This window comes from Neolamprologus brichardi, chromosome 13 (assembly GCF_056152115.1).
Source record: "Neolamprologus brichardi isolate AB-2024 chromosome 13, ASM5615211v1, whole genome shotgun sequence".
Classification (NCBI taxonomy): domain Eukaryota; kingdom Metazoa; phylum Chordata; class Actinopteri; order Cichliformes; family Cichlidae; genus Neolamprologus; species Neolamprologus brichardi.
In genome coordinates, this window is record NC_142116.1 from 26,242,589 (window position 1) to 26,265,933 (window position 23,345).

Genomic DNA, 23,345 nt, shown 5'->3' on the forward strand with positions numbered 1-23,345 from the left:
CCCAACCGGTCGCAGCAGATGGCCCCGCCCCTCCCTGAGCCTGGTTCTGCTGGAGGTTTCTTCCTGTTAAAAGGGAGTTTTTCCTTCCCACTGTTGCCAAAGTGCTTTGCTCATAGGGGGTCATATGATTGTTGGGTCGTTCTCTGTATGTATTATTATTAAGGTCTACCTTCCAGTATAAAGCGCCTTGAGGTGACTGTTGTTGTGATTTGGCGCTGTATAAATAAAATTAAATTGAACATCTGTGAATGCACAACTTGAAGGAGATGAACTGCAGCAGCAGAAGACCACACCAGGTGCTGCCTTCAGTTCACATGGACCAAAACTGGACAATAGAAGAATGAAAAAGAAAGTGTTAAGGTAGTTCTGAAGACAACAGGACGTCCAAGACGGTATCATCAAGGTGTACCTAACAAAGTGACCAGTGAGTGTATGTCCCGAAGAACAAGATTTCAAGGTTTTATTTATAACTCATAACAGTACTGTATTACACTGATTTGCATCGCTACCCTGCAGTGCATCCAATCTTATCTCTATCCAGACACAAGGTAAGACTGATGTAGACAATTTTCTTTTAATTTCAGTTTTATTATTTAAACAGTTTTTTGATCAAATCAAGAGAGGGTCTGAGGCTATCTGAGAACATCCACCAGGAGGTTATTTCTGTTCAGCAGGAAGACGAAGAAATCAAAATCAATTCAGCAGCAGACAATGCCCTTTGTAATCGCATTGATTGGTTCCTGTTATTCCCAGTAAACTGACTTCTCCTGCTCTCTCTCTCTGTGTCGATGACTCACACACATTGCCACACACAAACAGCAAAGACTGTTACGCATTATCTAACCTTATTAAGCCGGAGTGTCTACAGCCTTCCTGCTCTGTGCTCATTTCTGTGGCCGCTTAAGCAGATCTACAGGTTAAGAAGCAGAAAACAACATTGGCGGAAAGTGAGCAAAGGGATCAGCGGAGAGAAAGAGAGTCAGCGGACATTTATGTCTGTTAGCCGATCCAAGCCAGAGATACAGGCCGAGGGAAATATAGCTATGTGTCTCACACATGGTCAGCCTTTACAGAAGCATCAAAAGGAAAACGGGATAAGAAAACTGAAAAGGGCAACAACACAAGGAAAGAACAATAATTTCATCCTGTCAGAATAAATTGAATACGCCAGAAATCAAACGCAAACTTTTATATGCTGCATATTCAAAAGCTTGGACACATTTAATAAAACATAAAGACAATTTCCCCAATTGCTATTTCATTTATTTAGAAAACACAACAGCTGTAAATGTAGCAGTAAGCCTTAACCTCTTAAGCCCCAACGCCCCCTGATACGGGGGCAAAAAGCAGGAGATCAGGTAGGCTTGGGGCTTAAGAGGTTAATATGAATGAAATCCACGCACAAACACATATTATAGTCACACATATATATGTGTACCATTAGAATTTTAAAAAACTGCAATTAGAACTGGAATTTGGAGTTTCCCTCCCCAACCCCCCCTTTTTACAATCAACAGGCTAATAAATGTACATATGTGTCAGAGTTCACCCTGTGACTATTTAGCTAAAGCGTGTTTTCAGGCAGCAGACGCAACGTAAAGAACAGAGCATCTGCAGAAGCTCCCAACCAGAGGATCACAGCCGGCCTCACGCTGAGCCACCGTGTGACAGACTGCTGGAAGCGAGGTCACCTTCCCACTGCCTATTTCTGTCCTCCTGTCCATACGTCTCTTTGTTTTCTACTGCAACGCCTGCCAGTAGTTATGATGACCAGATGTCACCACAGTCGTGGGGAGATTAAGGGGACCCTCGGCGGTGGTCATTTCATCGTCTCCACCTCGACGCGGATCTCATTATTGCTCCTCGGTGCCAATATGTGACCTCAGCTCTCTGGCATACACCATGTTTTTGCCACTTTTGTAAGAAGCTAAGTCTAATCTGAGTGAGATGTGTGGTGGTGTGTGTGAAGTCTGGTTTAGAGACAAGTCAATAATTGGCCTCTGGTTTCCCTGGATTGTCGCAATCCCGCTTCGTGTTTGCTGTGTTTAAAGAAGGAAACCTTTTGGCATGTTCTCACTATTCAGGTTTGTACTTTAATTACTTTGCACACTAGAACAGGATCTTCAAGCTTTTTCAGAAATGGACTCCTTACAGTATAAAAAAATAAAATGAGAGGACCTGTAAGTGTTGCACCAAAACCTTTATAGAACACATGGCGCCCTGTTTGCTAAAAAAGTACCCTAACTGTTTTGGTGCGCCATTTAACTTCTTTCACTCCACAATACACCTGAGTTAATAAGTTAGAGTTCACAGACCCTAACGCATGCTCTGTGTTCAGTCCTTACTGCAGTCATTTAGGAGAAACGTGACTGGGGCCACATTGCTACGTCAGTGTTTTGATATGCTAGCACCTGAGGAGAGATCATTTACTGTGATGTCTCATCGACAGTGATCAAACTAAATCAAACAGTTGTTGTCGTCCATCTATTTTCTTCTGCGTATTCAATTAAGGGTCATGGTTGGGATGGAGCTGTCATAGGATAGGCAGGATATCTACTGTAGGCCATCGTGTTAGCCATTCACAATCAAAACCAATTTCAGAATCCCCTTTAAACCCAACTTACATGTCTTTGGACTGTGGGAGGAAGGAAGGGTGTGCAAAGAAAACTCACACAGATGCAGGGAGAATGTGCAAACAGTTGTATTCAAACCCCAAAACGTCTTACTATGACAAAACACTGCTAACCACTACAGCACCTCATATTATCTTAACCTAACATTGGATCATCTTACATGATTGTTGTTGTATTTTTTTTTTCCACCTGATTTTCACCAGAAGCCTGATTTTGGCCGATGACTGGCATTTGTTTACTGATGAAATATATCAAAACAAAAGGATGGAGCCACTGCCACGAAACATTTTTGGAAAACCTTTTGAAGCCTCTAATTTGACATCTTGGCTGTCCCTAGCTCATTTTGTGTTTTATTTTTTTAAACCAGAACCATTATCCGCTAACGTTAGCACGTGTGCACTGCAGGGGGCATCGTTTCCCAGTGTAGGATTATAACGTTCGCTAGCAAAAGCTAGCATATGTGTTGTGGTAGTTTATTGCTACACAAAATGTGTTTACTGAAAAAATTGCAGAGCTTACTCCTTATAAAGTATTTTAGAACAACCAAACACTAAGCATGCAGTACACTATGGCCTAAATTAGCTTCTGGTCATTTGGCTAATTTTGTATTCGAAGTGTTTATAAAGCCCTTGTCAGAAATGGGATGTATAACATTGCTCCCTTTGTTAGTTTTATTTTAGTTTAATCTTTTTAGACATTGGTCACTTTGACTTTCCTTATGGCTCAGTTCAGATTGTGATGAAAGTACTCTGCAGAGATATAGTGCAATATTTGACATACTCAAGCACAAATAGCCTACGTTGTGATCTTATCTCGTACCTGTTCGAGTGGTATTTCATGTGTATGTCAACAGCGATAAAAAGGAGCTGAGAGTTCAAACTCTAGCTGTTCTGTCGCAACTTAGATTTTATGGATTGAAGTGGTTGTAAATGACTGTTAGTTCTCAGCTGCCAGTCCAACTCTGGATGTCTTGGAGAAGACGGTTTCCCCAAACTACCACCTGGCAGACACTTCAGATGAAGCAGATTGGCAGATTTAGTGTGTATAAGCTGAAGGTAATATGAGACCAGTTATCTTGTACAGGTTTCACCTTCCTTGAAATATGGTTTTATAAGATGTCATTGGACCATGAAAAACATTAACCAAAATTGACCATTTGCAGTGAAGTTTGGAAAGTTGCAAAATTGATTGCACAGAGTCCCAATTCCACTTTCCTAACTGTTATTGGAGCTTTTTTCCACACACAGCTGTCTAAAAAGGCAACAACTCATTAAGAAACTAATTGAAAATAAGCTTATCAGTTGCCAGTGAGACTCCGGTGACTGCTGGACACACTGCTGCTCTTCAGGTTTTAGATTTTGACGCCTGATCAGAGCTGAACAGAGTCTAAACCTAAGCTTTCCCTTTAGCGTCTCATGTCTGGCAGCCTGTCTTTCTACAGTTCTACCATGTTCAGCTGTTCATTTGTGGTGCCAGAACATAGTCTCTCCTGTTGCAACATCTTTTTTCACTTTCTTACAGATGTAAGCACTTACATCTGACAGCTGAATGGAAAATCTCCTACAGTTTCCCTCCCTGTATCTCATAGAGGCTGCAACAACTGCATCACTTCGTGATAATAGAAATGCCACATAATGATGAAACTGCTGCAAGTGTCTCTTTTTTAATTGATTTTGGTGGCAAAAAAATCATGCATTTCTGATCCTCCATCTATTGTTGTCTCCTCTGTGTTGCTGAGCCTCTAGATCGCTGCTTCCTAGTTAAACCCTAAGTCTGTATCTATCTCCTTAGACAGTCTGATTAGCACTGCGTCACAGAAAGGGGAAGTAATCTCGGTGCGAGCACAGGAATAGAGCTCTGGGAGGGGCCGTGCCACCGGAGAAGCACTACATGGCCACCGCGCACATGTCCATGGGTAATCCCTTCTTAAATAGCCCCTGGACAGGAAAAGGAAGGAGCTGGGGCGTGGGACATTACGCCGTGGGAGCAGCACCAGTCAGTGTCCTCTTATCCCTCGGACACAACACAGCAGCAGGGACAGGAGAGGGATTCAGATACAGACACTTGTTGGACTCTAGGAAGAAGGTCCTCTAACCAGGATGAACTTTGCCGCTCAATTTTTCTACTCGAGGTATTTGAGCGAGCGACTTGAGCGTTTGTACTCACCACGGCCGGCCCTTACAGACAGCGAGGAGAATGACCCCTTCTGGCAGAGGTGGGAAATTACCTGTAGCCTTCTTCGGAGCCCCAGACCTCTCCCCCAACCAGATCAACCCTCTAGATTCAGATCTACCCTCAGAATTTTGAGGTAGCTCCTCCTTAAATTACCTCCATTCCTCATCTGCTGTGTCCAGTCTCTTCTTCAGCTTTAATTATAAGTGAAACTCAACAAAACGCACCAAATGTTCATGCTTGGCTGTTGCAAACCCCCATATCAAAGATCCACATACTCTGGCCTTCTCCTTCTTTCTCTCCATCTTCTCCTTGCTCGTCCTGCCAGCATCCCAACCCCTGATAGGCTACCCTCTCTGCTTGATTCTTGACCATAACATCCTCTTTCATTTCAGGGTATTGTGACAGATTTAGAGAAAGGAAGGAAGCTTTGATTTTAAGCTTTGGTGGAAAACTGGCATTTCTTTGTGCCGCTGATAAATTACATCACATTCAGGGTCAAACAGATTTTACAAGTACTTCCTCAGTGTTTGACTTATACGGAAGATTACAACCGTCAAGATTTAACAAGCAAACTGATCTTCCTCTGCCTCTTTGAGCACATTAAAAACTTCTGGAGCTTTTTGTGTTATAACCAAACAGCCAAAAACAAAGCAGCCGACGAACGTGAGAAAGCTTTCGAAGCGTTCCCTGAAAGGATGCAGAACTGCACACTCAGTGATGCAACATCAGGAATACATATAGTCATGTAGTGCCAGGAGACATTTCCTTTCCCATATGATGAACTTTTTTTATTCTTCAATCAGAAAAGGAAGCAGCTCAGCAGCCAGACAGGGCATTTTGTCTTTAAAAGGACATAAAGAAGCTGAGATAGTGCACTGATGAAAGCCTGATGGGCTTAAATATCTCCTTCACTTTTAGCTTTGTCCTTACTTTTTGTGGGGATTTTTTGTGCTGTTTTATAATAAAATAAGCTACTTTTTGTTTTTTACTGTTTCAGCGCTTCATCTTCCCTTTTGATGAGGCTTTCTGAGGCTGCCATGTTGCTCTTTGCCCTCCTTTGATGCTGTTTTTGAACTCTGCCTTTGAAGCAAAGCACCCTAATCACAGGTGCAGCCTTGGACTTTTCTTATTCATAGCCGTGTTAAGAGCGCACACTGTGTGCTTGAATAATGGGGCTAAAAGAGTGAAGGACAAGTGGGGAGAGAGCAGTAATGGACCCAGGAGACGAGGTGAAAGGTCGCCATATTGTCTACGGCAAGATCATTGCGATATAAATAGAGCGAGATGTTCTCTGTATAGAGAGCTGGCACCACTGAAGGATATTTAGACCATTGTTTGGGAAAGCTACTCCACCTGGTGGCTTGTTGATGTTATTGTAGAACTGCGCGCTCGCAAAAGCACCCTCGTCAGTCAGTTGTTTTATTTTACCTCACTGACGATGATTGGCATGGCTCCAACCTGTTTCAAAGTTTCAAACGTAGCCGGTAACTATATGTGATCTGCTTTACTGAGTGACTGAGTTAATCCCCAATGAGTATAATCCTATTACTATGTCTATGCTGTGTAAAAGGCCTCTGCGCTGACTGTTTGACAGAAACATCCCGCGGGAGTCTGATCCAGTTTTGTGTTGTGTCATTTGAGTAAATCTGCCCATACCCAGCCTAACTTTAATAAGCTATTGAAATGAATCGCGCAATATGATTAGCTCCAGCGGCCATTTATAAATCATTCTGTCCTGCTATTACCACTAAATTGCCTTTTTAATCGCTTGTGTGTCTCCTAAAAGAGGAGCCGAATGACCCAATGAATCATAAGGTGACTTGTAATAGTAATCCGTCACCGAGAGTGGAAGCAGGGTCGACGTGAAAGGTGAATCAATTCATCTTAGCCTGAAGAATGCGAGCGGACCGCCGGTGAGAGTGGTCGTATCGACGAAGCAAAGTGGGAAATTGTCACTTTTTCAAAGTTCTTACATTGAGTTACACTCAAAACACATTTATGCATTACTCCTTATGCACTTTGTTGATACATATTCAGTTTATACCAAGGACTTTCTCCTTAATGATTAATTGTTTGAGTAAATAAACCTTTGCTTTTATATATTTCAGGTGAATTATACTAAGAGTTATTGCTTCATGTCGATTGTTAATAAAACTTGTAGCTCTAGTGATGATGTATACTTTTAAAATGTGGAGAATATCAGCTGATTCAGCCTGGCAGCTCCACCCTACATTCTGGCTGACATCCAGAGGATAGAAATTAGAATTTGTGCAAATACACTTTTGTTAAATTTGTTTTCTTAAGCTGTTGGTTTTAGTTTTTCTTTATATCTTAAAATTGTGTTAATTTGTCGTGAATCAAGTAATAAATCAGATCTGATGCTTGACAGATGTACTATTGTACTGCATATAGTACTATATGTACTATGTTACTATTTCCAAAGCATACCCTGCTGTTGTAATTTTTTTTAAAAAGTCCCGATCCTTCAGAAACAACTGGTTTAATACTGGAAACCAGCTACAAGCTGATTGCAAAGCTACTCACTGTGGAAAAACATGCAGCTGAAAACAGTAATTGGTTTTAAAAGTTCCCTCTGGTGGTGCATTTACGTACTTGGGAGAAATAACCTTTATGATCTGAGAGCTAGTGGACGCCAACAACCTGCTTAATTGGAAAAGCTATTATATTCACATCAGCGTACTCACATCTGCTCACTTTTTATCTTCGGGGTTTGGAAGATGCAAATCAAATCTCGCTGCGCTCAGGCTCATGACTGTGTGGTACTTTGCTAAAGCCTCCGTGTGTTATTTTTACTGTGTTAGCTTGCAATAGTATGTGTGCAGAAAATTAAGAATTTACACTGTGAAAAAGACGAGTGTAGGATCAGGAGCTGTAGTCTTATGGTTTTCAATGAGGAGGACTCAGCAGCTGTGCAAAAGCACACTTTAGTTCTCTGAATATGATTTGATATGATTTTTAAGTGACACCCCCAATGCCTGCTTGTGGTTTTCAGAGAGGAGTTGTATCTGGGCCCCAGTCAGCCCGGCAGCTCTTACAAATATGGTCCCGTCAGTAACGGCACCGTGGGCCGCAGACCCACCCTTATTGAACCGGAGCGTCTGAAGGACTTTGGTGTGGAAGAACTTCTCAACGGTGATGTGAGAGTCCACGAAACCAAAGTAGCGATGGCTCCTGAGGTTGTCCTCATGGACCCCCCCAAAACCAGACGAGTCAGCGAGTTCAGGATGATCCCGAGACCTCCTGCCCAGTACCTCCGCTTTGAGGACATCAGCGCGGCAGCCTTCAGGATCCAGTCAGGGATGCAGAAGACGCCTTGCACGGTACACTAACACAGAATAAGTGCAGGAGAACGTGCAATAAAGGTGACCTTTGACCTTTGTTTGGGAGCTGAAATCACTTCCTTCAGTTTCATACCTAAGGAAGTTTGCTGTAAACAGACCACAAGAGGGTGAACTACTATCAGAACTAGTCTAAATGGGATGCAGATTTTTGCTCATGGAAAAACTGAACAAAGCCTTCATGGTCTGCGTTACTTTGATACATTTTAAATTGATGATTTTATGTTAGAATTGAGTTGTGCAGAGCTTTTTTGTACCAGGTTGTAAACATGTTTGTTTTTGCTTAAAAATGGGAAAATTCTAACATTTGGGTTATCAGGTTAAATGTGATCTCACAACAATGTGATTGATGTAAATTGATGGAGTGATGAAGGCAGAGTCTCTCTAGAAGAAGGCCTTGTCACCTCTCTCCATCTCAGTAGTCACCAGGATAAAACAAGCAAAAAAACTGAGATATGTGCTTTTGCTTTCCCCAAATAATCCCCCCCAGAAGCAGAGTTATTACGTTTCTGTTTTTCATTCATTTTCATTTACATTTTTAGATTAGGTGCGTTTAGTTTCAGTTAGTCTGTAGAGTGGGTTTGAGTCCTTGGACGTTATATTTCTAACATCATCTTCGCTGATTCAAGACCCTCCCATTAGTTTCAAGTCACGAGTGCCATGTCTCTCTTTTATAATGTCTCTGCACATCTCTGCATTTTCACTGTGCGTGGTTGTGTGTCGCTGCTAATAACCACAAAACGCCCAAAGAAAAACTCTTTTAATTGAGGCTTGCTTCGACATAACTACTGGTGATGCAACTGTTAGCGGGACAGGTGATAATAACTAAAGATCACCCAAAGGTGAAGCCCTCGTGGGGACATCATCGCTAATAATGCACTGCAGATTTTAGCCAAATTAGGAGGAGCCCTCATATCTGCTTCACACTTTATATTGCATTATACCCACCAAGTGTGAAGCAGATTGGATTAACGGCTGTTGGCAAAAAGCAAAGAGCAGGCAGAGACTCCTGGAGCTGGATGAGCACCAGCATTTAGGGGAATTCATGCAAAAATAACATAAAAGTTGAACATGACTCGGAGCAAAGACCATGGATTTCATACGCCAGGAGTAATTATATGAAGTGAAAACTATTTCAGCATGCATGTGAGCACCTGAGTGGTTATATAAAGCCAGCTTAGCAAATCTATCTTTAACGGGTTACTGCTGCTGCTGGAGCTCTTGAAATATGCTGCTTCTTTTGTGTGCTCAGTACTCCAGATTGTCCAAACAGTACGGGATGGAGATCTACCTGAAGAAGGAGCACCTGCACTACACCGGCTCTGTGAAGGAGAGAGGAGTGCTGTACCTGCTCACCTCCCTCACACAGGTAGATTGGGGCGGGGGAGCTGAAAAAGACGCTGTAAAGATCCACTGAAGTGTGCTGTGCGTGCATATTTGTTGCATGTGATTATATGTCAGGCGTGTGTTTCTGTGCTTGCAGGAGCAGCAGAGGATGGGTGTGATCGTGGCCACTGACTGTAACTTCTCCATGGCCGTGGCGCACCACGCGGTGGATCTGAAGATCCCGGTCTTTGTCATCATGCCGTCAAGTTGCTCCTCGCCCCGCCTCAGGATCTACAGAGACTACGGTGCCATGGTTATCTCCTACGGCAGCACCGGCCGCGATTCCCAGAACCACGCCTGCCATCTGGCCAGGGAGAATGGATACCTCTACCTGGAAGAGTCAGTCTAACATTCATATTAGGAGTTGGAATGAGAGTTTCTGTCTGTGTCTTTGCAGTACTAAGTAATGTTTTACTATCTTAACATAAGGCTGCTCTTCCTCTCTTTGCTGCTGAGCAGAGATGAAAATGCAGCGTACCTGGCAGGACTGGGCACTGTGGGCATGGAGATCTATGAACAGGTGCCCAAACTGGAGGCAGTGGTCATTCCTGCTGCAGGACAGTATGGTCTACTGGCTGGCACCGCTGCAGCCATCAAACACCTCGACTCTCGCATTCTTGTCATAGTAAGCAGACATTGAGAAGCTCTTTGAATCTTTACATCTTCACTGTATGCTCATTGCTTGAAGTCCCATCTCAAATCACTGGTTACCAATAGTAGATCCTATAGTAGATCTACATCCTTTTTATTGCACAATTGCTTCTACCTCCCTCGTATTGACACAAGTGCCCTTTTCATTCTGCACGGGTTACGAAACAAGGCGACTGTATTTGAAGTGGTTTCCCTTGTTTCACTGTCTGCCCACAGCTCTGAGAGCTGTCGTGTTGTTTGCACTGAAGGCACAGAACAGCCCTCTTGCTCTATTTTCAGCTATAAAGAAATATCGTGGTACAGCTTGTGTAGTGAAGCTTTCAAGCAAATATATTACCACATTTGACCCAGTAGTGAAAACCTATATATTATGCAACACTGAGGCTGATTAGGGCTCCCGGTCAGTCCAGAGATGGTCCTGTTTTAATATTCATACAACAGTTTCACATTTATAATTAATACTGTGTATACCATTTTATAATATATTCATATATTCACAGTAGGAAAAGTGGTGCGCATGCTAAATATAAGGCACTGCAAAATAAGTGCTAGTCTATTTCTGTTATATAGTCCATAGTTCATAGTTCACATAGTTCACGGGACGAACTGCCGTAAGATCACTAAAGACTTAGTGATGTCGGTCCTTTGTGTAACTATCTATGAATACATGTCTACACAATTAGCATTAACATTCAGTCCTGATTAGCCTGTCAGGTTGCCTGTATGTTAAATATGGATAGCAAACATGGTAAACACTACCATGCTCAATGTTAGCATCTCAGTATCATTTGAACATGCTAATGCTAACATTTAGCTCAAACTGCGACTGTGCTTCAGTGACTCTGTTAGCACTGTTGGCTCACAGGAAGAGGTTCCCGGGTTCAAAACAGCGAACACTGTCTTTTGTCCACCATCCAAAAAGCTCAGTTCCAAAAATGCTAGCTTGATCTTACCTACCTCAATCCAGGACACTCTGCAAAAGCGATCTCAACAGTTTTACTCCACAGTGAAATGCAGGTTAGAAATCATCATCATCAACACATGAGAACAATAGCTGACCCACCTTTCTTCAACAGGGAGTTGAACCAGACGATTTCCCTTTGCTGCTACAATCTCTGAAAACGAATGGTCCAATCAAAGACATGCACAGCAACCCCAATAAGAAACTTTATGGAGGTAAACTCATTTCCGACTTGTTCTGCTGACCCCTCATGAAGGGGAAGATAGTAAAAAAAAGATTATGTGCACATTATTTATTGTTAGAAACTCCTTTGTACTTTTTTCTCCTGCAATAAAGGAGCTTGTGATGATCATCTGTCTCTTCTCAGATCTCATGGAGCATTCCCTTGGTGTTAACACCTTTCATCTGGCAAAGAAACTGGTGGACAAAGTCATCACTGTCAGGTACTGCACGTCCACATTACATTTATAGAATTAAACTTTTGTCTTCTTTTAAATATCTAATTTCACTGTACAGATGTATTATTACTCCCAGAACACAAATACCTCTTTTACACTGACGTGGTGCTGGTGCAGAGCCAGTTCTGGCTTGGTGCTGGCTCAGTCCTTCAGGCTTCACACCAAAAAGGCTGTTAACCTTTCTGCTGGAAACCCTGTGGTTCTCTATTAGGCACAATCACACATCAATGGAAACAGGCATAAAAGAGACTGCTGTTCAAGTGTGTTAGGAGAGAGAAAAACACCAAGCAGCGTTTGAGACACGGTGGACCAGAGCCATTGTCGACACATTGGTGAGACAGGAAATTGCCTAGGGTTCAGAATTTCATCAAACAATCACAAGAAGTGCATCTGGTGTGAACACGATCACATTTCATTTTGTCTGGTTATGGACTGGCTCTGAAGATTCAGATGTGAATCACCTCAAATAATAGGCCCATCATCTTGTCAGTTATGTCTTTATGGATGTTGGGGCCCATGTCGAAGTCTAATTTTGGTAATCGGATATCAAAGGAGTGCATTTTTCTTTCCTTTTCTTACAGTGAGGAAGACTCTCTGGTGGCAATGCTGCGGTTTCAGGAGTTTGAACGCTCCACTGTGGACACAGAGGGAGCCATGGGATTGGCTGCCATTTTGGCCGGACAACTACCAGAACTAAAAGGCAAAAAGTGGGTCAAGTGTATTAATTTCACGGTTTCCTACCTGAACCGTGTAATTTCTCTTCACTCATCGACCTTCTAGTTTTCAAACAGTGCAAATTCCCACTTTAAAAAAAGAAATATATATATTTTAAATATAGTCCTAACTCTGAGGGCTCAATGTTTTCCTTAACGCCTGAAAAGCTCACATTCTGGCAACATAACAATGTCAGCAGTGCTAATCCTTTTGGCTGCAGATAAACTAAGCCTTCCTCTGTGTCTGCTGCAGGGTGGCTGTGGTGGTGAGCAGCGCTAACATGGAGCTGGAAGTGGTGAGGCAATGCATGGACCGAGCTTTGGTGTTGGACAACCGGATCAGTAAGTTCTCAGTGCAGTTGGGAGAGTGGCCAGGAGACATGGCTAAGCTGCTGGATGTTCTGACCAGAGAGGACGTCAGGTAGTGTAGGAACCTGTTCGGACTTAATCGGTTTTGTTTTTAACGTTGCCCTGTGCCACCTTTAGTTTATTCATTCCTTCGCCTCTTTTGTCTTTTTCCTCCCAGGTTGTTGGACGTCTGCCATCGTAGACACAGCGATAAGTCAGAGCTCTTCAAGGCAAAGGTAGGCGACTAATCTGTCCTCTTCACTTCATTCTCTTTCCTCCTCCTCGCCAATCCGCTCATCCACTTTTCCTTTATTGCCGTGGAACTCTTGGCTTGGAGTTGTCAGGGAGTTGGCGGGAATTAAAAGACCAAAAATACAAATACATTTTTAAAAGATAGAAAAAAGTAGCATTGCTCAGTTCAGTATCCTCCTACAGCTATACTCGGTCTGGTACAACCATTAGCCAATTTTGGCTGTTGTTTTAGCAAGTTACAAACACAGTGTTGCTATGCAACTGAAACTACTGAGTCAGTTTGATGACTTTAAGACTCACAAACGTTACATATAGTATGCCTTTATTTTTTTTAACTTGGAAAAAAATGAAGTAAAGCTGCTGGGGAGAAACTGACATGTCTTGACTGATAAAACTTGGACCATCGTAGCTTTTTTAAATAATGGATTTTTTTATTCTCCTTCATTTCGAAAGCTCAGGGATGGAGCAGACTTATCATGTAATCTCCTGGCTCTGCATTTTTACCCCCACAGTCTCCACTGACAATTTGTACTGCTTATTCAGAGCAAGTGTCAGGAGGTGAAAGGTGTTGCATAATGCAACAAGCAAACCTCTCACTGCCCTAATTCTAGAGTGTGTGTGAGACGGAGAATGACATAAGGAGACTAACTGTATGTGTGTGTGTTGACAGGTGGAGTGTGTGGTGGAAGCCAGGGATAAGATGCAGAGTGCTCATCTGCGCAAGACGCTGAGCGAGCGCTACCCCTCTATATGCTGGCTGGACCGGTGATCACAGCGAAATCCTAAACATAAAACTAGACTGACTAAAAACAGATTCCTGCCGTCGGGATAACACATGCAAACCATTCCTGCAACAAACACACACACTCTTATGATATGCAAGCTCTGTTATATGAGACTCATTAAGAGAATGCTTGGTCAGCAAAACCTTGAGATTATAGCGCAAATCTACATGTTCCTTCTATTACTAATGCTGCTTTTGTTCTTCTTCATCATGGCACCTTAAATATACTGTGAAGCGGTTAAACTGCATCCCAGTTGATGATGCTAATTCTAACTGAATGCTATGGCGGATTCAGACTATTTTATAGTGGTTCCCAACTTGGGCCATTTAATGGGTTAACATTGGGCTGGCACATAATAAAGTATTTTTCTCTGTGTTTTAAATTACTGTAGAGCCAAGATTTTTCTTCATTTACTCTTATTATATAAACTTTTTATGTAACCCTCAAGTGATTAAATAAATCTGTAACAGTGGATAAAGCTTTTTTTCCCAGTTGTTGGTAAAGCATATAAGCTAATTACAATTAAAATGTGTCCCTATAGAGAAACAGTTCTGCAAAAAAAACCTATTTGAGTGTGTGTCGAGCCCTCTGGGTCTTCATTAACGGCTGTCATGGGTGGCCACGCTTTAGTCTGTGGTGGCCAACTTGTGGCTCCACCCCCTGGCAGAACGTGGATCAGTCTGGATTAGCTAAAGGGTGGAGTGTGACTCCTGTAGCGCATGTACAGCTTCACTATATAAGGTCTATTTTTCATTGAATGTTCTTTTTAAAATGCTGTAAATATTTCTGTACTGTCCACAGTGGCAGTTTCAACCCTCCTAAAAGTGTTCTCCAAATAAAACTCCGGACAAATGAACCGTAACCGTGTTTTCACATTTGTGAAGTTTATATGCAAAGTAGGGGACTAGCTAGACTAGACAACTAGCTTGGGTTTTTCTTCATTGCTGGTGTATTTTCACCAAAAGTAAAAGTAACACAGGATTTAAAAATAAGTAGTGTCTGCACTGTCTAACTGACTAATGTCTGGACAAAGCTCTTGTTGAGACTGGACCATTTAAGACAAGCTAATGCTCTTAAGTTTGTAAGCAGAGGACACTGTGACCCCGTGCTACTGCTTTAGCCTGATTTGGCCCACGTCACACACTGCTTTAGCCCACGTCATACACAAACACCTTCTTGTCAGAAGATATACATTCAGAGCTGTGATTGATGAGTCCAAGGCTTCCCGAAACGGTTAAAGCTCCTAGCCAGGAAACGATAACTTCTTACATTAACAATTATTATTACTTAGCTAATTGGGCTACATAATTAACATAAGTAGATAAGCTACATAATCTACTTATAATCATTTAAGTAAATGTTTAATTAAACATCTGACCCAGGCATGGGGGGGGGGGGGGGGTTTACAAGCTAGTGTACTCCTAGTGCTAGTACCAGACTTGTGTTTGATTTCTTTAAGATTTTATACCACATGCACTTCCTGGTGGAGCCCTCCCAATTTATCCATGGATCATAAAGAATGAGATTTCCATAGCAGTTTGGTCAAAGCTCAGGTTAACAATGACCGCCTCTCTTGGTCAGAAGGATTCTGGTGGAAACTGTAGTACTGTTGGGCAAAGACAAAGAAATACCATCTTAAGGGCAAGAGAGGAGGAAAGGCAAGAGTGTGGCGGTTTAAATATATGACTGGTGAAGAGGGAGATGATATGATGGAGAGAAGAAAGGCAGATATATTGGATGGAAGGGAAGCAAAACTAGGAGCAGTGGAGGTTGATTCAAGCCGTTCTAACACGGTGTAGGTAGGAAGAGAAATGGAGTTGGGGTAATTTTGAAGGTAGAGTGTGTGACTAGTGATTGTGAGTTCAAAGCTGGAAATCAAAGGGGTGATGTTGAATGTTGTCAGTGTTTATGCACAACTTGGCTGTCAGAAGATAAAAGAGAATTTTTGAGATGAATGAAGGGGTAGAGAGTGTCGCCAGAGGGAGAGATGAGTGATTAGAGCAGATTACAGGGGACGTGGAGGTGAAGGGAGCAGAGGTGATGATGTTATGGTGTTAAGGAGAGAAATGCAGAAGGACAGTGGATTTTACAAAAAGGATGGGAAGAGCTGTGGTGAATACTTCAAGAAGACAAGGGAACAAACACAGGTACACACAGTTATATCTTCCTGCACTCTTTTAGACTGCAAGAAGTGCAATTTGGAACAGAGAGGCAGCTGGAAGATGGTGACAAGGGAGAACATAGCAGCATCAGATGGCAGTCTATAGGAAACCTTGGGAACTTTGGTAAATCAAGAAGATTAGAGCATGTCTGCACTTGAAATTTTTGGCTGACCTGGTAATTTTAGTACAGATTTTACAGGAAGATTTCTGGGACCCCAGTGGATGGGGTCTTGTGCTTTGCGTCTGCCATTACATTCCCAGTGTTTGTTTATTTTTTTAATTAATCAGCAAATTAAAATCTTGTATAAGAAGACACCAGCACATCAGTCTCTGGTTTGAGTTTTTCATCTGAAATAGATTATTTCCAGTGAACACCTGAATTGGTTGTGACCTAGACTTGTAGATTTCACAGTTCTGCAAGGCAACGACTTCCTTTTCAACAGTGCTACAGTTTAGCTGTTTGTGAACTTCTTGGAAAAGTAGCAGATGGGATGATCCATACCCTGCTTCTATTCCCGTAAAAGGACAGTTGAAAGGAAGTGCAAAATTGGGCGCTACACAATAATGCTCTAGCAGATTCAAAGCATCGAGACAAAGTTCTTCAGTGAGCTAAATATTCCCATGAGAGGGTTAGTTAGCTCACAGAGAATCCTGGATCAGGCAAACTATATCATCCCAAGCAGATTCAGACAGATGGGACAGGATGAACTCTAAATTATCTAATACCTAACAATGAAAATGTTTTAACTGAGCACTAAACACCTTTTTCAATCAGCCCATCATCAGAGGGTTTATATTAAGCAATCGCACACAATGATAGTGGAGCAGCCGGGCTGTTTCTTGGAAAGTAACATTTCAACATGTTCATATGGCAGATCCTAGTTATTTGGATTACATAACTTACTAGGCAGGATCCAGCAAACTGTGCTTGCAAGCTGGACCAAAAAATGTTCTCACCTGTTTAAAGAGTACTGAAAATAGTCTTTTTGTCATAATGGGCCTTCATCTTAGACTGAGCATGTTTTTCCTTTGGCTAACTGATGAGCGTAATGGAGTTTCTTTCAGAAACTGAAGGCAAAACTTGCACAAAATGGTTTGAAGTGTCTGATTGAGTCTTTCTAAAGATAATTGAGACTCTAAACAACAGTTTAGGTAACAGTTGGATTCATCTCGAACACTTTCCACATGAAATTTAAGCCTTGGTCAGTTTAAGGAACTTTTGGTAAAGGTGGGGGAAAAAATGGTATAGCCTCTGGGAATCTTGTTACAATGTGTGTTTACATGTGGATTTAGTTTTGGGTAAAGGATCTACCTAATCCAGTATTACTCTGTTCAATCCCCGCTGGGATGGGATGGAGGGGACAATGTGAAAATAGTGGCAATATTTCATAACATCAGCCTTGAAACCAGTACAAAAGAAGTTCAACAACACACTTTAATGTTTCCTTGACACCGAAATATCCCACCAGGCTGGCTTTATGCACTAGTCTGAGTTTTAGTCTGATCAATTATGTGAAACACTAGTCACACTCAACTGTACATTAGATTTGTTGCTCATGGGCATGATCATAGAACATTAACACACACACACACACACACATATATATATATATATAGGATTTGAGAGGGTCATGATCTCCAGTTTAAGATTATCAAATAGCAAGTTTTGAGACTAAAGTATATAGTTAGGGCTGGATCAGGTGACCCTGAACCCTGTCATGTTGCTATAGGTTCAGACTGCTGCAGAACATAATGTGATTCACTGAGGCCCATGTTTATACACCACAACAGGAGGTCATTACATTTTTGTCTTGAGACTTCATCCTGTTAAAAGGATGTTCTTCCTTCCCGTTGTTACCTAGTACCTTCCTATAGGTCATTTAATTGCAGTTTCCTCAGGACTACTGAAAGGGATGTACCTCACAGTATAAAGCACCTTGAGGACAACTGTTTTGGTTTGCCACAACATAAATACATCTGAACTGAATAAACACAGAGGTGAGACCACTTTTTATTCATCTCAAATCACACAAATGCTATTTAAAAAAAGAGAAGAAAGAAAACACCCCACAGTGGATTCAGTTCACTCATCCTTCATTTTGTAGTGTCAACATTAAGACTATGAATCACAGCACTTTAATCTGAGAAAGGCAAATTTGACAGCATCTCCCCTCTTCATATAATCCAAGAGCACTTTTGAGGACGATGGCAAAATACCATCTGCAGCAAACCTGTCAGGCATCACGTTCATCCAAGCAGCTGAGAAAAAAGGCAAACCCCCCAAAAACCAACCCACCTGTACTGCACCGTGTAGGCTGAATGTAAACACCTTTAGGTAATCTGTTCTACATTTTGTACCATGTACTGCACTCAAATTCATCAAGAGAACACTCATATTTAAATAACCCTTATCCCTCGTAATCAGCATCAAGACAAACTTTAAAATATATTATTTCTGAAAAGGCAGCACCGTACTCCCTCAGCGCTAGAAAATATGGAATGAAACTGATCTATTACAGGAATTAAAGATTTCGTAAACTATGTAAGAAAATTTCTAGCGTTTCTATCAAAGATACGTCTTCAGAATTATTGCTCCATTTCATGCTCTCCAGCAGGATCTTATAATCAAAGTGAACAGTGGAAGAAGTTGAGGGCCCAAGAAGGGGTCTCTAGACTCAGATGTGTTGTTCTGTAGGCCTCTCCTGGTAAGGTCAGTCCTGCTTGGAACGCTCTGGGTCGTACTTAATTAGCAGGTGGAGGGAGGCGAAGCCGAACAGAAAGGTCTGGATAAACCACAGGCACCGAGTGGACATGTCCTTGATGCCTTTGTTACTGCAGGAAAAAGTTAACAGTGTATGTTTAGGAAATAGATTCATCATGTGCGCAATGGTTGTTGAACCCTTAAACAGAAAATTATGCACAATTTGAATGCAGCTGGCCATTTTGTTTTTTTAATTCAAAAGTGTACATGTGGACATGAAATTTGGCTAAAAAATTAGATTGCAGCACCACCTAGTGGATGTTAAGGTTCCTGCATTCTTACCTGCACAACTTCAGTGCAACCAGGGCCTCACAAAGATGAATAGCACAGGTCAACCACCACCTGAAACAGGAAAAAAAGGAAGCTCAACTCTCCAGTGATAACATTTAAAACTAGGATAATGCACATGCTTCCAAAAAGGGGAAAGACCCACAAGTTAACAGTGAGGACTTTTCTGGTCTGAAAACAAGTTTTCCCCTCATGCTATTCTAATCACGAGTACTGATAAGCTTAAATTGATCAGTCGTTTCAGATTTCAAACCACCAGTGACTCGATGATGGCTTCCAGCTGCCTTTCCTTTGAACAGACCGACTTAGCAGCTGAGTCACGTGACCGAAACCACAATACATTAAGCTCTGATTGCTGTCCTATTACTCCACAGCATGAGTGCTAATTTGCAACCTATGAATGTGGCGTCAACAATCCACATGTGTGGGCTGTGTGTGTGTGTGTGTGTGTGTGGGGGGGGGGGGGGGGGGGGGGGGGGGGGTCTGGTGATTTGCACATCATTAGAAAAATGTCTATTTAGATCTCCTAAAGTGATTGGCTTGCATTACAAAAGCTATAATGACCAAACCTCATTACCAGAATTCTTTGTTTGGATGTTTGCAGGAGTCAGTGCTTCATTACTTACCCTTTGTACAGTAGGTCAGGATGGTTATCCGCAAGGTTTTTGGAGAAGGTGCCAAATGGACCAAGGAGCTCAAATGGGACTACATCTGGTGCAAACACTGTGCACTGGAATCAGAAAGAAGGAGTTTAAAACACCATGTACAATAAACAAAACCCGATTCTAATTTTTTGAAGGGCAATATCTTTAAATAAGCAATCATTCTGAAGGTCTTTGAAGTTTTTTCCCTGCTCAAAGAAGACCTTTGGAATGTCCTTCAAGTCTTGAGAACCATTCCCAAAGACTACTTAAAGAAATCGCATGAAAGCTCGGCCAGGAGAGTTCAAAATGTGACAGTTAAGCTTTGTTTTTGCCCTATAAACTGCATTTCCATGTATGTTTGCACATTTTTGTAAACTGCCATACTTCGGCCCAGTTTTCTAAAACAATTAAAGAAATAAGTTGAAAGGATGGGTGGCTCAGGACTTCTGCTCAGTACTGTGTGAGAACTTTAGAAACAAAGATGTCTTTGAATAAACTAATGACTGTATGACACACACACTCATTTCATGGCATGCATATGACCACAGTAAGTCGTATTTTGTCCTGCTGAAAGTCCCCTCCATGGTGCCCATATAACAAGAGTTGCCAACATGAGACTCTAGGTGCTCACGGGCAATGACTTGCTGTTTTAATGAGAAGACTCCACAGTGGCAATAATAAAGTGTATCATTTCATTTTCCTGCTCTGGCACGGTACTATGAATGACTCTTTCCAGTGGTTTAGATCATGACTGTAGCCAATTTATGCACTACAAAGTGCAGCCTTGTTGTGCAAAATGCCGTAAAATATGTCAGTTTTAGACGAAAATCAGTTCTGCTCACCGTGTTTGGCTGTTTGAGTTATACCAAAGAAAGCCAAGCATAGGCATAATTGTGGTCTCTGATCCAATTACTGATCTTCAACACTAAATAAAAATCTTCAGCTTCCAACCACTTAATTCATCTAATGATAAATATTCATGAAAAACATTTTTTAAAGACACGAGTTGACAAATAGAACACACTGCTGCCATTGTCCATTCCCAAGGTGCAAAATACACCATTTAAGAAAACATGGATATGAGAACTGACATTGTAGAAGGCACAAAAAAAAGCACTTCAGAGTAGGTAGCTACAACATTCCTGTCATTCCTATTTTTAGTTCTGAAAAGTTTGCACCTTAGGGCCACCGTACTGTTTGTACATTTAAACTGTTATGCTCCATCTACCCCCGTTTGAGTCATTTCTCCTTAATGGCAATACTTTGGAAAGCAGGCATGAATCCTTTGAGGTCACTTTGCCATATTTTCTTGACCAGACAAAAAGGTTAATTAGCTACAAGCTAACCCCAACACGTACAAACTAGCTCACCTGTTAGCTTGAGCGCCCCTTACGTGACAGCTCAGTGTTCACCGAGCACGACCGAGGGCAGCCTTGATGAAAGAAAGCTAACTTGAACTGAGTTTTGAATCAGCTCCTAATGTTAACACGTACAGTGGACTTTGAGATGTTTTTTTGACCTGTGTCACACCGAGAACTGAATGAACCTCGATAAGATTAGCCTTTTACATAGACACCCTTGGCAATGACTCCATACAATAACCTGCCGATATTTGAACATTTTCCCCATTTAAAAATTCATTAGCAATCGACAACAGGGAGGACTAAACTCTCCCCGAGCCCCCGAGTTTTCAGAAAAATAAAATTACCCGGAGTACATATTGTGCAACACAACTACGGGTTCCGCGAGCAGTTACAAATGAGAGAAAAAGGCTGACGGTAATAATATCTCAGTTGTACCGAAGTACAGGTGATTTAACGAACTTACAGCGAAATATATCAGCGACACTGATATGGTGACCATCCAGAAGAGACTTGTTCTCTGAAAATAATCGCGTCCATCACTTGTAGCCATCGCTGCTGCTGCTGTAGTTCTCCGTTGCTCCGTACAAACATGACCGTGTAATTAAACCCGGATATTTAAACCGTCCGGGCAGTTTTTTTCTTTTTCCTTTTTTTTCTTCTTTTTTGTCGATTATTACACAAACGGGGACATTTTACTGAAATAATGACAGTTATCGCTTTACTTTTAAATATATATATTTTTAAATTTATTTAAGTCGACAGGATAGTTTCATTAATCAGCGGACTGTCCACCCGGTAGCCCAGGTCTTTTCCTTTGGTTTGAGGTTTGAGCAGGCACTTTGAGCACTGATGTTATGTTTAAGTGATGTTACGTTAAAGTAGGAATAGGTTGAGGGGGAGCTCTCACACTCAGTCACCAGGCGGCACCAGTATCCAGCTGTAACTGTGGGGTCCTGGGCGGACTGATGCGAACCCCCAAGCCTCGATCCTCTCTGTCGCTCTCCATCTCTGTCACTGTTGCCTACCTGAATATCTACACGTAACGTTAAACGATCCAGGTCTGAGGAAGAGGAAGACAGAGGGACATCTATGTCTCATGCTTTCGTACTAAGTTTTGGGGTTGCTCTGCATTACTTTGAATGAACGGTGGGCATTCAGACTGAATGATGAATTTTGAAAAATTGCATTTATAAATTTTAGTCCTATAAGTGTCACTATATACCGAGTAGTACTGAAGAAATGTCAAATGAAATATTATGTTGGAAAAAAGGACTCTCCGCAGTCCTGTGAAAACTACAGTAGGTTACCCCCATGATTTATGCAGAACCACATAGACTACCAAAAATTCACAGAAATAATTTTCTTTATGACTTTAACAGCTTCTCACTTATCATTGTGGAGTACTTTTGGCCCACTCTTCTGTACAACATTACTTCAGTTCATTGAGGTTTGTTGCAGCTTTCGTAAAGTCCCACCACAGCATTTAAGACAGGTTGAGGTCTGGACTTTGACCAGAGCATTACAACACCTCAAGCTATTATTTATTTTACAATAGAATAGAGTAGCCTCTTTATTATAATTCAGAACATCCACCAGTTAGTGCACATCAGAACAAAATTTTGGTGCATTTCTAATTCTAAAGGTATAAAATATATATATAAAAAAGAATCTTGGATATATGCATGTAAGAATATGATGAAAAATGTGTGTATATACACATTATTAGTGAAGAAAACCTAATATTTTCTAATAATTCCAATCATTTTACTGTAGATTTGCTGCTTGGGATTGATGCCCTCTTGCCTGGTTCAGTCTGGCCCCAGCTTTAGCTGTCACACAGATGACATCACATTTGACTCTAGAATACTTTGATATACAGAGTTCAGTGATTGCAAGGTTCCTATAGTATAGTTTAGTTTAGTGTCGCTTCATTAAAGACACTCACGGGTCCATAACCAAACATCTTCTCTTAATATCAATAAAGTAAATTATTTTGGTGTTTTGGTCCCTCTTAAAAATGAATTACATATGCTGAATAACGTAAAAGTTTCCATGGAAACAAAAATTACATGATCAGAACAGCCAAATTGTAATATAAAACTAACAAAAACAATAATGAATTGTGGTCATTAATATGTTTAAAAAATAATTATTTTGAGTTTAATTCTTGTAGTTTCAAATTCTATTGTTTACTTTATTATTTTACATGTATCTGGTAAGTTTGTGGCATTGCTCATCTACAAAGCTAGTTTAGTCTGAACATACAAACTGTGGATAATTATATCAGTTTAAAAACTTCTCCCTGCTTATTTTTATTTGCTTTTTTTTTTTTTAATTCGGAGGAGAAGTACTTTGCAAGTTCTCTGAAGGCATTTTGAAAACGTTTTGAGGTAAGTTTGGCCCAT

At 41.4% G+C, this 23,345-nt stretch overlaps 2 protein-coding genes across 4 annotated transcripts; one reads left to right on the forward strand and one right to left on the reverse strand.

The window, feature by feature from the left end:
* The first annotated feature begins 1,587 nt into the window (after positions 1 to 1,587).
* On the forward strand, positions 1,588 to 14,577 carry LOC102791446 (uncharacterized). 3 transcript variants are annotated; one of them, XM_035911191.2, is made up of 11 exons: positions 1,588 to 1,919; positions 7,822 to 8,149; positions 9,420 to 9,536; positions 9,651 to 9,892; positions 10,013 to 10,178; positions 11,281 to 11,380; positions 11,533 to 11,608; positions 12,205 to 12,330; positions 12,590 to 12,757; positions 12,863 to 12,920; positions 13,607 to 14,577. In XM_035911191.2, the coding sequence occupies exons 1-11, from the start codon at positions 1,903 to 1,905 to the stop codon at positions 13,703 to 13,705; spliced, it is 1,497 nt and encodes a 498-aa protein (XP_035767084.1). In that variant the 5' UTR covers positions 1,588 to 1,902; the 3' UTR covers positions 13,706 to 14,577. The 3 variants fall into 3 exon arrangements, with proteins under 3 accessions (XP_035767084.1, XP_035767083.1, XP_006799133.2); XM_035911190.2 differs by lacking the exon at positions 1,588 to 1,919 and adding an exon at positions 1,945 to 2,084; XM_006799070.3 differs by lacking the exon at positions 1,588 to 1,919 and adding an exon at positions 4,580 to 4,848.
* Positions 14,578 to 17,597: 3,020 nt separating this feature from the next.
* Positions 17,598 to 21,552, reverse strand: tmem254 (transmembrane protein 254). Its single transcript, XM_006799071.3, has 4 exons — positions 21,404 to 21,552; positions 19,559 to 19,662; positions 18,927 to 18,986; positions 17,598 to 18,715 (listed from the first exon to the last, which is right to left on the reverse strand). Exons 1-4 carry the CDS (start codon positions 21,488 to 21,490, stop codon positions 18,595 to 18,597), a joined length of 372 nt encoding a protein of 123 aa, XP_006799134.1. The 5' UTR covers positions 21,491 to 21,552; the 3' UTR covers positions 17,598 to 18,594.
* Positions 21,553 to 23,345: the final 1,793 nt, after the last annotated feature.

Excerpts from the sequence above, each read along its gene's own strand:
- LOC102791446 (XM_006799070.3), top strand. The coding sequence starts at position 4,733 with ATGAACTTTGCCGCTCAATTTTTCTACTCGAGGTATTTGAGCGAGCGA. Across the intron at positions 12,331-12,589 it reads CCAGAACTAAAAGGCAAAAA|GGTGGCTGTGGTGGTGAGCA; the intron begins GTGGGTCAAGTG and ends TGTCTGCTGCAG. Across the intron at positions 12,758-12,862 it reads CTGACCAGAGAGGACGTCAG|GTTGTTGGACGTCTGCCATC; the intron begins GTAGTGTAGGAA and ends TTTTCCTCCCAG.
- tmem254 (XM_006799071.3), bottom strand. The coding sequence starts at position 21,490 with ATGGCTACAAGTGATGGACGCGATTATTTTCAGAGAACAAGTCTCTTC. Across the intron at positions 19,663-21,403 it reads TGTCGCTGATATATTTCGCT|TGCACAGTGTTTGCACCAGA; the intron begins GTAAGTTCGTTA and ends TTCTGATTCCAG. Across the intron at positions 18,987-19,558 it reads CCTGACCTACTGTACAAAGG|GTGGTGGTTGACCTGTGCTA; the intron begins GTAAGTAATGAA and ends TTCCTGTTTCAG.